At 36.9% G+C, this 12,974-nt stretch overlaps 1 protein-coding gene across 1 annotated transcript in view; it reads right to left on the bottom strand.

Annotated features, from left to right (window-relative positions):
- Positions 1-28: 28 nt before the first annotated feature.
- The window catches only part of TTPA (alpha tocopherol transfer protein), a 23,983-nt gene continuing 11,037 nt past the window's right edge, over positions 29-12,974 (bottom strand). The window contains exons 2-5 of the mRNA XM_072411126.1: positions 10,525-10,678; positions 9,042-9,235; positions 6,748-6,858; positions 29-5,090 (exon numbers count right to left, since the gene is read on the bottom strand). Coding sequence (XP_072267227.1) covers positions 4,917-5,090; positions 6,748-6,858; positions 9,042-9,235; positions 10,525-10,678 — 633 coding nt within the window. The 3' untranslated portion in view covers positions 29-4,916. The remainder of the gene's footprint in view (positions 5,091-6,747; positions 6,859-9,041; positions 9,236-10,524; positions 10,679-12,974) is intronic.

Raw genomic sequence — 12,974 nt, 5'->3', positions numbered from 1 at the left:
CAGATTCTTTAGAATAAGATAAGAAACATTTTAATGTTTGTTTACCAAAGTTTATTTTTAAAAATGTTTATTAAAATTCAGCAGAGTTTTAAAATCTTTGGAAAACAATTAAAAATTAGGTACACATTGAAGGTAGACAAAAAGGACTCATAATATAAAATCACTTTTGCATAATTGGTTAATTTATAAATACAATAACAATAGTGAACAGATTATTTATATTTATTTAAAATGGTACATGAAAAAGGGAGTTAACTTGTTTTTACATATAACTTCATGAAAAATGTAGCCACCTAGCTGGTATTTTGACCTTATAGTTTCAAAATCTTCTGAATCCCTGAAACAATAATATATATCAGAAAGATCAGAGAAAATCAGAAGTCATTTACTGTATATTTTGTTATAGGTTAGTGTCTCAGGTACAGACAAAGAAGGACTGGTATGAGACCCAGCCATATATTATTTGCAAAATGAGTTAGGAATGGCACCCCTGGTCTAATATGTTGTTAGGTCTGGGCGCCAACTCAGGGAAAGATGTCACATTGATGTAGACTTTCAGGACAAACACTTCAAACAGTGTCAATTTATAAATCCTGTTGCTTGAAAAAAGATTCCAATGATATGATCATTGAATTAACAGAAAAATAAATCAAAGTTTGACTAGGTCTAGGCTCTTGATAGCTTGCAAAGCTAAGGAAAGAACCTGGGCAAGCAATGTTCAGGCTGGGATTGGGCACAGAATATTATCTGTGCAGATGCAAGTACTATAAAAAACATTGGTAGACATAAAATATCAGCAACTAAGGCACTTTGTCAGTTTTTTTTCCATCATCTATGTTGCCATTTGCTTTATTAGGTTGCAATGACTTGAAAATGCATTTTGGAGCTACGGTAGAGGTACTCACAGGTTTAGTAAACATCCGCACTTCAAAATTGTATATGCTATAATATATTATTGCACGTAAACTATAAGGACCTGGTATAAAATATATTTTCATCAACAGCTGAATCTCCTTGTCTTATAAGTTATATTTATTGTCCCCTCAGTGGCACAATTAAAGCAGAATTAAACCACTAGCTAAGTTTGGGGCCCAGGAGATTTGGACACAAATTGCATGTATATGCATCTGGTATGTGTATCTTCCCCAAGTCTTCTTTAGGGTTCACAGTATTCATATTATTAGTGTTAATAATAATGGTAGCCATTCCATCAGAAAGACAGCAAAGTGCTTGAGCTGGGTGTGTTTGAGAATCTCTTTAATGTGTCAGAAGAAGGGGGTTTCAAATTCACAAGATTACCTACAAAAAGGTCTATAGATGAGAGCGGCTCTATGTCTATTCTTGGATGAAAAACTGAATGCTTTCCAAGTATAATTATTGGAGCTTTGAAATTAAATACTGTATACAGTATATATAGAAAAAGCAGTCTTGTTCTACCTTAGCATGCAGTGTTAAAACACAAAAGCTTTTCCATACTCTATTTTGAACATTTGGAATTTATAGGAGATATTTTCTGTGGCATGTCTGTGTCTAGTAAATACTTTATATGGCTTAAAAGCCAATATGTAGATGACATTTCAATTACATAAACGATTGTAATGACAATTATAAATCTTTATCAGACTATAAACTTCTGAACTGAAGATTGGTAATGTATTACCAATGTGTGTAAAACATTAATAAAGGTGAACCTGACACAATGAACAAGGAGAAAAGAAATAAAAGCAATCTCTAATGACCACATTTAGCCACTAGGGGGTCACATAGTACACAGAAACAACATGCACATGTTAGAAAGTTTAGGTATGAAAGCTCAGTTGTGCATGAAATATCTACCACAGATTAAAAATATTAAGTCTAATTTCCCACAGGGGTATCCCCTTTTTGTCTAATAAATTTATCTTTTATCCAGAGAGATATGTATTGCCCTGCCCTCACGTTATCATAAAAACCAGGGGTGCAGTTGTAAAAAAAGAAGAGGGGCACGGTACTATCCATGGTGAGCACATCATTGTTATGTTAACGCCTCATTCCCAAAAAAGTGGGGGCATTATAAAAACCACCTTGGGGTAGGCAATTCAAAATTTTGGATTTGTCAACCTGAGACTGAAAATGTGCATTCAGTCGTTTTCAGATCCACCCTGTACATTTCTTGCCAACTCCTCACAACCAGGGAAAAATATACACATAAGGGAATCCTGTAATAAGAAACCTGATCTACTTAGAAGCACAATGCTCTTTCTGAATCTGGGTGCAGTGAACTATAAATGCACTCAGAATAAAGTAAATTGAGTTACCAGGTTTAACATTGCACGCTGCAGAAGTTGTGCTATACAGTTAATTCCTAGGTCCATGATCATCAAAACAAAACAGATATTCACATTTGAACACTTCCAAAGGAACTGGCCTTTTTAAAACCTAAAATAATAATTCTATCAGTGTCATTTGCTTTTGTAGATACAGAAAGCTCAGCTAGACAGGTTTATGTACATTTAAACTGTTTTACATCCAATGGGTACACAACAACATTGGATATATTCAATAAGGCAAAAAAAATGTGCTTGGTGCAGTCGCAGCAAATAATGACAATACATTCTTCACTTTTCTGACTTCAGTATTGTAAAGTATGATAGTTATGAGTTGTGTCACTTCATACAGTTTTCCCTTTAAACCGAAAATCAGAGCCTAAATTACTAGATAGACTGCATAGAGAATTCTTCATATTGCTTAAAAATGTTCACATTTATCAAATAAACAATTGAAAATTTCAGGCAGTACAATAAAGGTTTATACTGCCCAGGCCCCCTTCTCCTACAAACATCACCTGGTTAAGGTAGGTGTAGAAAAAGTTTGTACTTACATTACCTGTCATCTACTTGCAATGCCTAGGTAAGGATGAGGTCATTGTTCTTACGGTGAGATTGTGGAGATTAGGAAGCAACCAAAATCTTTTAAAGTACTTTCTTGAGCTGCGTACACACCTGCAATTTTTCTCGTTGGAAAGGATCTTTCACGATCCTTTCCAACGAGAAAAGACTGCACGATGCATGAACGATGCTGTACATACAGCACCGTTCATGCTCTATGGAGAGGGGAGAGCGACGGAGCGGCACCCTGCTGCGCGCTCTCCCCTTCCCTTTCATTAGGATCGGTCGTCGTCCATCGTCCATGGATCCGCCAGGACGGTCGTCGGACGATGGACGACGACCGACTGTACACACGGCAGATTTTCGCCCGATAATTGGCCGATACCGATTATCGGGCGAGAAAAATTTGCCGTGTGTACGCAGCTTTGGTATTGCTTTATCTTTCCTAAGGATGGTAATATCATTGGGGAAGACGGCTAAGTATAAATATAACTTTTTTCTTTACAGGTAACTTTTACACCTTCATTATTTCACAACTACTAACACCAGGTGATTTTTTACAAAGGTGGAAGGTCTGGACAGCATATTAAAACTTGCATTGTACTACGAGGTCCCCTTGGAACAAAATTACAGTGAGGGCATGTTCAGATTAGCAGTATTTTTACCATATACTGCTCCCTGTCACCCACCTGGCACCCATGAGCAGGAACAGGCAATAACAAGGCTTTTTCAGGCAGCTGTAAAAGCCTAAAAGAGTGGTGAAGTTTCTAATTTAACTTTTTTTTTTTTTATTAAAACCAGTTGAAATTTAGGGATGTTGACCCTCGATACTGCATGCAGCATCTGAAAAAAAGTGTGGCAATACTGTTACCACCAACCACCTGATATAAAAAAAAAGAATAAAAACATGTCTATTTGGTCCATTGTTAACCTTTTTATGAAAGCAGGTTTAAGCTGTAAAACCGCCTGCACAAACTGCTATTGTGAACATGCTCTAACACAACTGCTCCACAGAAAAGAAATAATAACAACCGAAAAAAGTATAAATCATTACAATAAGTATACTATATACCAAAATATGATCTTGTATAAAAAATTACAAATATCAATACAATTCTATGTATCTATAAATGTCGTATTGTTTAAATATTCGGGAATGTAGTATAAGGCACGGACATGTAGTATACTGCTGTAAAATCCCCTTTAGCTACAGCAGTGTAAACACAAAACACATGAGGCAGCCCCATTGCTATTTCTGCCCCTATACTAGAACCAGTATAATGTAAATGTCTACTTCATGTTCTTCAGTAAACACATAAGATGTCTGAAGGGGCTATGACAGCTGCACATTGAGTGCCAAAGGGCCGCTTGCAGCACCTAGGCTGCAGGGTTGGCACCAGAGCATATACACTGAGCATACACACATCCCAAGCAGACATCCCCGTGTTCAAGATACAAATAAATAAAACTCTTAAAAGTGCAAAATGTATACCAGAATGTGTCCTAATGTACCAATATACAAATTAAGTAGCACCTAAGAAATGTGAGTTTTTTTTTGGTTTTGCTTTAAATATTTAGGTTAGTTTGGAATATGCATAGGTGTCACTAAGCTTTGCCTGGATGCAAACTGAAGTTTGTATTGTAATGTCTAAACTCAGGTCAATGTTCTGGATTCTGAATTATATTCTGAATCCAAACTCAACATTCACCTTGCCAACTGACTGGTTCCCTGCTTTTCTGTAAACCCCAACTAACTGCCTCCCTGTGCTACATCTCATTATCTCAGGATATTCAATATATATGAGGGTTATAAGGGATCTGTTTGCACAGAACCAAATGGTGGATGTTTGGGCCAATTTTAACATGTAAACAGCAACACTAATAGACATTCATGTCTTGGATTATTAGAACATGCGCAGTAGCAGCTGTTATTCAGGATTCTCTGACCATTCCATCACCACAGCTTTTTGCTAAAACTGATTAAGTATTACTAATCACAGTAAATCTATTACTAGCTTATTTTCCCATAGGGAATATTCCAGGAAAAGGTTATGCGTTTTCTGATATACTGATCAGGTAGCCCTCAGAGCCCATGATGTAATCAGTCCACTCCTTGCAGACTTCCATTATTGGGGGTCCTGTTCCGCCATATTCTGGAGGAAGGATGTTCTCTGAAAAGTGCTGGTGAAAAGTTGGTATGTAGTTGCTCCCATGCAAATGAATCTAAAAAAGAACAAAAACTTTAGAATAGGGCTGAGCTCCTTATGGGAAGGTGAGCAATCAGAATTATGTGTCCAATGTAACAGCGTACCACATAGAATTATAATGGCTGGGTTTTATGGAAAATCACAATGACACAGCATATTGCTTACCAGTCAATACAGAACCTTTCATATTACTGAATATATCTATGTTAAAGTGCATGCATAGTCTATTGTTCCTGGCAAATGTATAGAAACAAATACAAGTTGGGAGGATGCTATGTAACACGCTAGCATATTTTTGGCAGACACCAGAGTACCTGTGTAAACAGGCAGTTAGCTCCTAAAGCAATTTTGGCCCAAACGTGCAATAAATATGTCATAAACCCGTCCACTAAACTAAAAATGTTAATAAAAAGGGTGTGACATTAATGACCGAAATTTTTAATTATCAGTTTCATAATGATTCGTTCATATAGAAAGTAGACAGCAGACGTTTTCTCTATATATCAACTTTTCCTGTAAGTGAAGCTTGGCGCCAACCATGCATACTTTCCAAGCTTTCCTATTGGTTATTCAATGTGAAGGTAGGTCTCATTGAAGGTTCCGAAGGTGGCAAAACCCCAACATTGAATTTTAATAAAAAGTTGAACTTTTCATTAGATAACTTTAGCTGTGTACATATCTAGGTTTACTAATAATTCTGACACAAAAGTAATCTCCTTTTTTCAATCAATAGCTTCAATGGGTATTATACTAGAAATAAAGTAAACACAATATCGGCATGCTACAATTTCAATGATGGGAAGTTCTATGATATCCCAGTTCATACAACTTTCTGTAAAGCCAGGGCAATAAGTATTCAACGTTTTAGCTACTAAGCTTTATTAGTTGAACTTTAAAATATCTATACATGGCTTTGTAGTTTCCAGTGTGTCCCAATAAAGATAACATTTGTATTGCTGCCCTGTAATAAAAGCAAAGTAATAGTGTGTCTGCATTTTATAGTCAAATAAGTCTCAAAAATTATTTACAATGTACCTAACATTCTAAACACTTCAAAAATGGGAGAACAATGCCTGTCCTCATGAGCCCTACAATTTTCTTAAACAGGAACTGCACCTATTAGTAGGTTGTGAGTTACTGCCATCATCAGCAAGTATGCACAGCAAACTTTAAATATAGCACATATTTATCCATGTGCAGTTGCCCTGCAGCAATGACAGGTAAAGGACTTCCAGTTGCTGAATCAAGGGAAGCCGCCATCTTTACCACTGACTCCATAGCTGACTTCTGGGAGTATGGAGATCCTCTTCTTCCATTAAATGGCCACCGATAATTGAACTCCTGCGCATGTGGAAGCTGGCTTGGGGTGTATTTGACAACTCAAAAGTTTGCTTTTGGCCCCTATAGCTCCGTTGGACTCAAGTGGCAGCACTGGTGTTTTGTGATTAGCCCAATGCTCTCAAAGACAGCTTTTTTGCATATTCCAGCACGCATACACTTAGAGAAACTGGATAATACGATTCATGTGTCTTATTATTTTACTGCCTTGCTCCACAGTATGAAATATATCACAAAGCTGGTGTTACTTCTGAAGTGCTGTGTAAATGTGGTTTTCTTACATGTAGGTGCATTGGATTTGGTACAATTGACACATTATACCTTAGCACACTTACCCGTTGCTTGATCTTGTCAGGTAAAAATGGCCTTATCAAGGCATATACTGAGTGGAAAAATAAAGGCTCATTTATTAGGTGTATTCCACGAACTTTAAGAGGGAAAGAGTCCTGAAAACAAAAACAAAAAATCTACTTTATCAAAGATCAAAGCAATGTTCTTACTATAATAGACATAGACAGACCAAAGTGCATGTGCAATTGTGCTGGTCATAGACCACCAATCAAGATTTTTATCTATAAACTGTACCATAAACTTGTACTAAGTAATATCTATGGCGAAAAGATAAACAGCTACAAGACATCACTGGTATCACCTATTGCTACAAGGGAGGGAGGGCAAAAGTACTCAAACATCCCTGGTGCCATCTATATCCATAGTGCAGTGCAAGGGAAAAATACTTAGAAATCCGGGGTGATAGCCACATCCTATGAGGAACACCGGTGATCAAATCAAAAATCAAGATAAAACAATAAAAAACTGGTCTGATCAGCAGTTTCTGTGGGAATAATCAGAAAAAGGTTTTTGCTGCTGTCTAATCATGTACACGAACATTGCCCATTCTCACCAAACGTAGCTGAATTGGGAGAGACATCTATATGTGAATTCATGCATAAAGCATATTTAGAAACCATCTTCAATATCTAGGTAGACAGTAGGTAAATGTATGAAATAAGGCTGTAAAACTCTTAGCTTGTAAACTCTGCAGGTCCTCTTCTTCTCCTGTGTCATTGTTTGTATCAGTTTGTCATGTCAAAGCCCTAATTAAAGTACAGCTCTGTGTAATATATAAAATACAGTTTAATATTAATAAGTCAGAGGGCAAACTGCACACCAAACATGTAAGTATAACAGAAAAGTGGTATGCATAAGGAGGGTGGCAGCTCCTGATACATCACCAAACTTTTAGATCATCATAGCATGGAGGTAGGTGAAAGGAATCATTTATTGTGTGTGTGTGTGTGGGGGGGGATACGTTCCACACTCACGGAATGTTTTAATAACTTTTTAAAAAACTCCCTGCAAGTCTGTAATCTAGGCCCATAACTTACTATTGGTCCATTATTGTAATATGGACCTTACTAAGCTGAGCACTGTGCAGGGACAGAATAAGACTCACATATTTACACACAGCAGTAAATGTTTGTTCAGTAAATCATCATGGCTGGATCTCCTAATTATCATACCTTGGAGTCACTATGACTGTTTAACAGTACAAAACCTGAGGCCCAATGCAACAGACCTGCTGCTTGAAACATGTGACCCTTTTTGTTTGGTAAAACAATATTGAGAAGTGGGGGAAAATCTTTATAAAAACCATAGTAAAAACTCAGCAGGGGTTTTAATCCCTCTTCATGCTATCCAATAGCAGAAGAACAAAGTTTTGGCTAAAAATACTCTTTGACATGGAACTATAACGAGAGGTTATCTAGGCTGCCATTCCTATCATTGATGATAGGAATGATATCATTGTAAAGAATTCTAATCGCCTGGATGTAAAGCGGATCTTTTGGTGTCAGTAGTTACTGTCATACCTGATGACTGCAGATTTGGTGAACACCTGAGCTCTTTTCATTCTGGGTCAGTGATGTAGTAGAAACAACCATATTTTTGGAGCCAGATCAGCATGGGGCGCTTTTAGTTTTTGTCCGCCAGAGAAATGTTCATTTTATCCATTTAAAGATCACAAAGCTCAACACTAAGCAGTGAGCTAAAGTCAAACATTGAACTCCCTTATACCGGTCAAACTATAAACTTTTATATTCAATAAAATGCCAAGAATATAAAAAGGGAAAATGTATTATTATTATTTACCAAAATTGATATAGCACCAACATATTACGCAGGGCTGTACACTAAATAGGGGTTGCAAATGACAGACATATACAGACCATGACACAGGAGAGGACCCTGACCAGAAGAGCTTACAATCTAACAGGTGGGGAAGCAGCACACAAAAGAAGGGGGAATGGAGTGGTGGCTAAGTAGTGACCGTTTTAAGAGACAGAAGAAGACTAGCGGGCAAGTTTGAAAAGATGGGTTTTAAGTGCTCTTAGTGAAGATTTGAAATTTTATACAGTCCTCCACAATGGCACTATAAACAGGCTGCCTCACTACACTGGCAATATATACAATTAGCCTCAAAACAACAGTCATATACAGGCTAATGTCACACTGACAGTATAAAGTTGAGGGGATCTTTGCATGGCCACTACTAATACTGAATAAATCCCATGAGCATGGTGAACAGTGGCAGGAAATAATTCTACATACTGCACACAGGTTCACTTACTGTCATAACTGCTGCTATCTTTGTGGCCAATGTTGGGGTAATTTGAAATGCATGGGTCAGTCTAAATCCTTCCAGGTCAAATATAGCCTTAACGCCATTCCGTTGTGTCTCTGCATCCCTCACTATAAGCTCCGAGGTTATCAGACTCACACGAAACACTTCATATGCATTAAATTCCTTTGTGTCCCACTTATCTGAAAAAAAACAGGCAAGAAAAATATTAATATTTAAAGAATTATTACTTGTAAATATTTTTTCAAGCACCCACAACTATTTGCTCTAGATCTCATCCTTTGTTTGTGGCCAATACTTTTGTTGAATCTAAGCTCAATATCCTTGATTCAGTACTGACACAATTTTAGAAGATGATCAACAATAACAACCCTCCTGTTTCTCTTAGCGTCAGATGAAATGTCTATTGTAAATGATCAGAACAGCATGCATCACAAAATGCAACAACAGGATTTAAACCCAAAAGCTTAAAAAGGAACTAAACTCAAACACGGCCAAAACAAAAAAAAAATACACTTATCTTCAATCCCGCAGCGCAGTCGATTGTTCCAGTGTCTCCCATCGGATCCTGCGTCGTCCTGCTATCTGTTTTTGGGCCGGCGCTACAGGTGCCGCCATCTTCTCCTCTTCTTCTGGGTTCTTCTTCCTACGTCACCCGACCCAGGTGCGAGATTGGGTAATGTAATTGGGGAAAAAAACTTGCTGATCTCATTGCACATGTGTGAGATTGGCTTTTTTCCCCTTGACAAAAGGGCTCCTTCAGAAGGAGCAGCCAAGAGCCTTCTGGGATGCGTGACGTAGATATCCCATAAGCTATGTACACTTTATAGTGAATTGTTAGCCGAGATGAAAGGTGAAAATCTAGCATGTGTATATCAGTCCTCTGATGTAGTTTAGCGATCTCACACAATAGATCACTAAATGATCAAGCAAATACTACCACTGACCAACGCTCATTCTCCCCCTCTAACCTCCCCATACAGAGTGTCTGTGCAGTTCTTGTTCATTTTTCTGGCACTGGAAATGATTAAGAACGATCTTTTCTAGCAAAAGAAATCTAAAGTATGTATGCAGCATTACAGCTTGCCGCTACTAGTTCCTGAAATTGTTCTTGAGAAGAAGTCAAGTGTTTGATCATGACACCATTCAAAAGTATGTGAATATTGGTGGGGGAGATTTTAGATGAGTGAACACAGAAAACGTGGAATTCAACATACAGTAATTTGGCACGTAAATCTGACTTGTCAAGAGTTGTTGAAAGAGAAGTAGATAGGTCTAAGGTCAAGTACACATCTCTAAAAGTCTTCCACCATAGGAATCCATGTGCTTCATTCATTTTAGCAGTTATATGTAATAATTTAGGTAGCTTGATCACCCTTGTACCTTAAGCCTAACAAGTCATATGGAATATACTGTACATATTATTAAAGTTAGAGGATGAGTGAAGGAGAAGAGGAAGCAGGGTATTTACCAATCCTGTAAATAAGAACTTTGCTGCCATGAGCATCCCTTGACCTTAGAACTCCATGGTAGCCAGCACTGTACAGGTTAAGGAGAGGAGATGGCTTCAGGTCTGCAGTAATTTCTGGACATTCTTTCCTCCACCGGTGGTAGTTTTTCAATAACTACAATGAAAACAGGTAAAGGTCTATGGATTGCAAATAATAATGATACATTTAAAGGAGAGTATCAGGCTACACCTATCTGAAATAGTTGTGCAAATCTGTTTAACTTATGTGAAGATATGCGTCTGAAACTTTTAAAATGTAGGACAGCAAAATACATAGAAACCAATTACATTAAACCATGAATGTATTTTCTCACTGTTTTCCCAAAACAAACATTAGGGAAGACATATCTTGCTAGCTTCTTTCAAGCCTTTTTCAAGCCAATCCTCATTCTACGGGTCAACTTGCTGGCGTCATTAGAATTAGCTGCACCAAATTTTTAGGTAGTTACATAATTTGAGATCTAGTAAAATTTCTAGCGTTTGATGGATGAAAAAATTGGCCCATAATTAGAATAGAATAAAAGAACTGCTTTGAAGACAAACCAGGTAGTACATGCACTTTTGTTAGTATTTGCAGGTTATATGTATTAATGGGGATGACAGGTTCACTTCTAGATCCATACAGGTCATGCCCGACTTTTAACCATTTGTATGTAGCAAAACTCATACATTGAAAGCAAAATTCCAACTGTTTCTTATGTGGCCGATTCACATCTATGTGCTGCAGTTTATTGTGTTTTGGATAGGGAAACTCTACAGGCCAAGTCACACTTTTAGATCTGTGTGAACAAGCATGTTGTACCGCACTTGTAACAAGGTGATTCCATTAATGATTGGGAAGCCAAGTGACGAGGTTACTGTAATGATAACAAACCACACAAAAATAAGTTTTCTGCCCAGGATAAATATAATTGATCTTTTGGCATATTGGTTAACAGAACCACATGAACAAAATGACTTGTCATGATAGATAGGTGGACAAAGTAAATTACTCTTTATTTATTTTTAATGCTATTATTATTATTATACATTTTAACAGTACACTTGGTGTCAGGAAGCTGACAATAGGTTTTAACACTTTACGAGACAGCAATCTGGAAATGTAAAGATATAAAAATTCTAACACTCATTTATTGGGGTGATTCAAAAGTCTTTATGACAAATACAGCAAAATAATTCCAGGAAACAAACTGTTTTAGAAGAAGACCAGCAATGGTTGCTCCTACACTTTACAGGTGTATTTAATTGTTAAACTACATGCAGCTATTAATGTAAAATATAACTTGTGAAAGTATCTGAATTTTACTCGATTCTTGTAAAAAACATAGGTCAACACAGCATTTCTTGTTTCTTTCCACACATTCAGAGGAAGGACACTATAGCTATGTCCCATATAATGTTTGGTTAATGTTTTAAAGATGGTCCAAAGAGCAGGCTAATTGCATGTTGTGAAATATAAATGATGCCACTCACATTTCCAAACAAATTGTTTGCAGTTACTTTCTGCATACTAGAGTGTTCACCGTGTCAACAGCTTGTATAACAGGAGTCACAATTCGATCTCTCTGAGTAGGTTAACATTTCAACAAGGTTAAGTAAGCATAACTATCAGACAACTAGCAATGATGCAAGGAGGAATCTACATACTGTAAGGTAAAAAAGCTGAAATCTGTACAATATATATAAAGAAGACACACAAATGTATAAGGCATCAGAACTCACATTTCAAAATATATATATATTTGTTCTGCAACCAAACCCAAGGTTTTAAGTAGAGGAAATATTCTTTCACTCAAAAAACATGCTGGGTTGAAAGTATATAATAATGTCCATAAACTTCTTAATCCCACCATGGATGGTGATGCTTGTACAAGAAATGGGCTGCTTCGGCAGTGAAACCATCTGAAGTGTTAGTTATCTCACTAAGAGATTTTACATCTAGTTAGAATTCATCTGTGCAATGGAACTGATCATTCTCCCCATTCATTCAGGACAGAGAACGTTATATATAGTCACCTGGACAACATTGGCACAAGACAATGTGGTTGACTGTGGGGAAAATTTGTTTTTCAAATATTTCCCAATTATTTGTGAATGTAAAAAATATTCAGCAGAGTTTCCCCTTATTCAGTAAACTAGAAAAATTCAATTTATTCAAAAACTTGATAAAGAAAGTCACCAATCTATCACAATACATCTCAAGACTGTAAACATCCCCTAACATATTTCACCAATCCAGGGGCTTAACCACCTGAGCGTTACACTGAGGTCTAGATTTCTGTACCAAAAGTGATCCACCGTTTTTCATGAAATTTTTTTTTTTAATTGTAGACCTGTAACTTACAGAAATATGTCCGAACAGGGGTTCTAGTAGATAATATGAATATAAAAAATGTATTTACTTTTATTTT

This window comes from Pyxicephalus adspersus, chromosome 5 (assembly GCF_032062135.1).
Source record: "Pyxicephalus adspersus chromosome 5, UCB_Pads_2.0, whole genome shotgun sequence".
NCBI classification, from domain to species: domain Eukaryota; kingdom Metazoa; phylum Chordata; class Amphibia; order Anura; family Pyxicephalidae; genus Pyxicephalus; species Pyxicephalus adspersus.
Note: the sequence above shows the minus strand (reverse complement) of the source record. Positions and strands in the feature narration are given on the sequence as shown.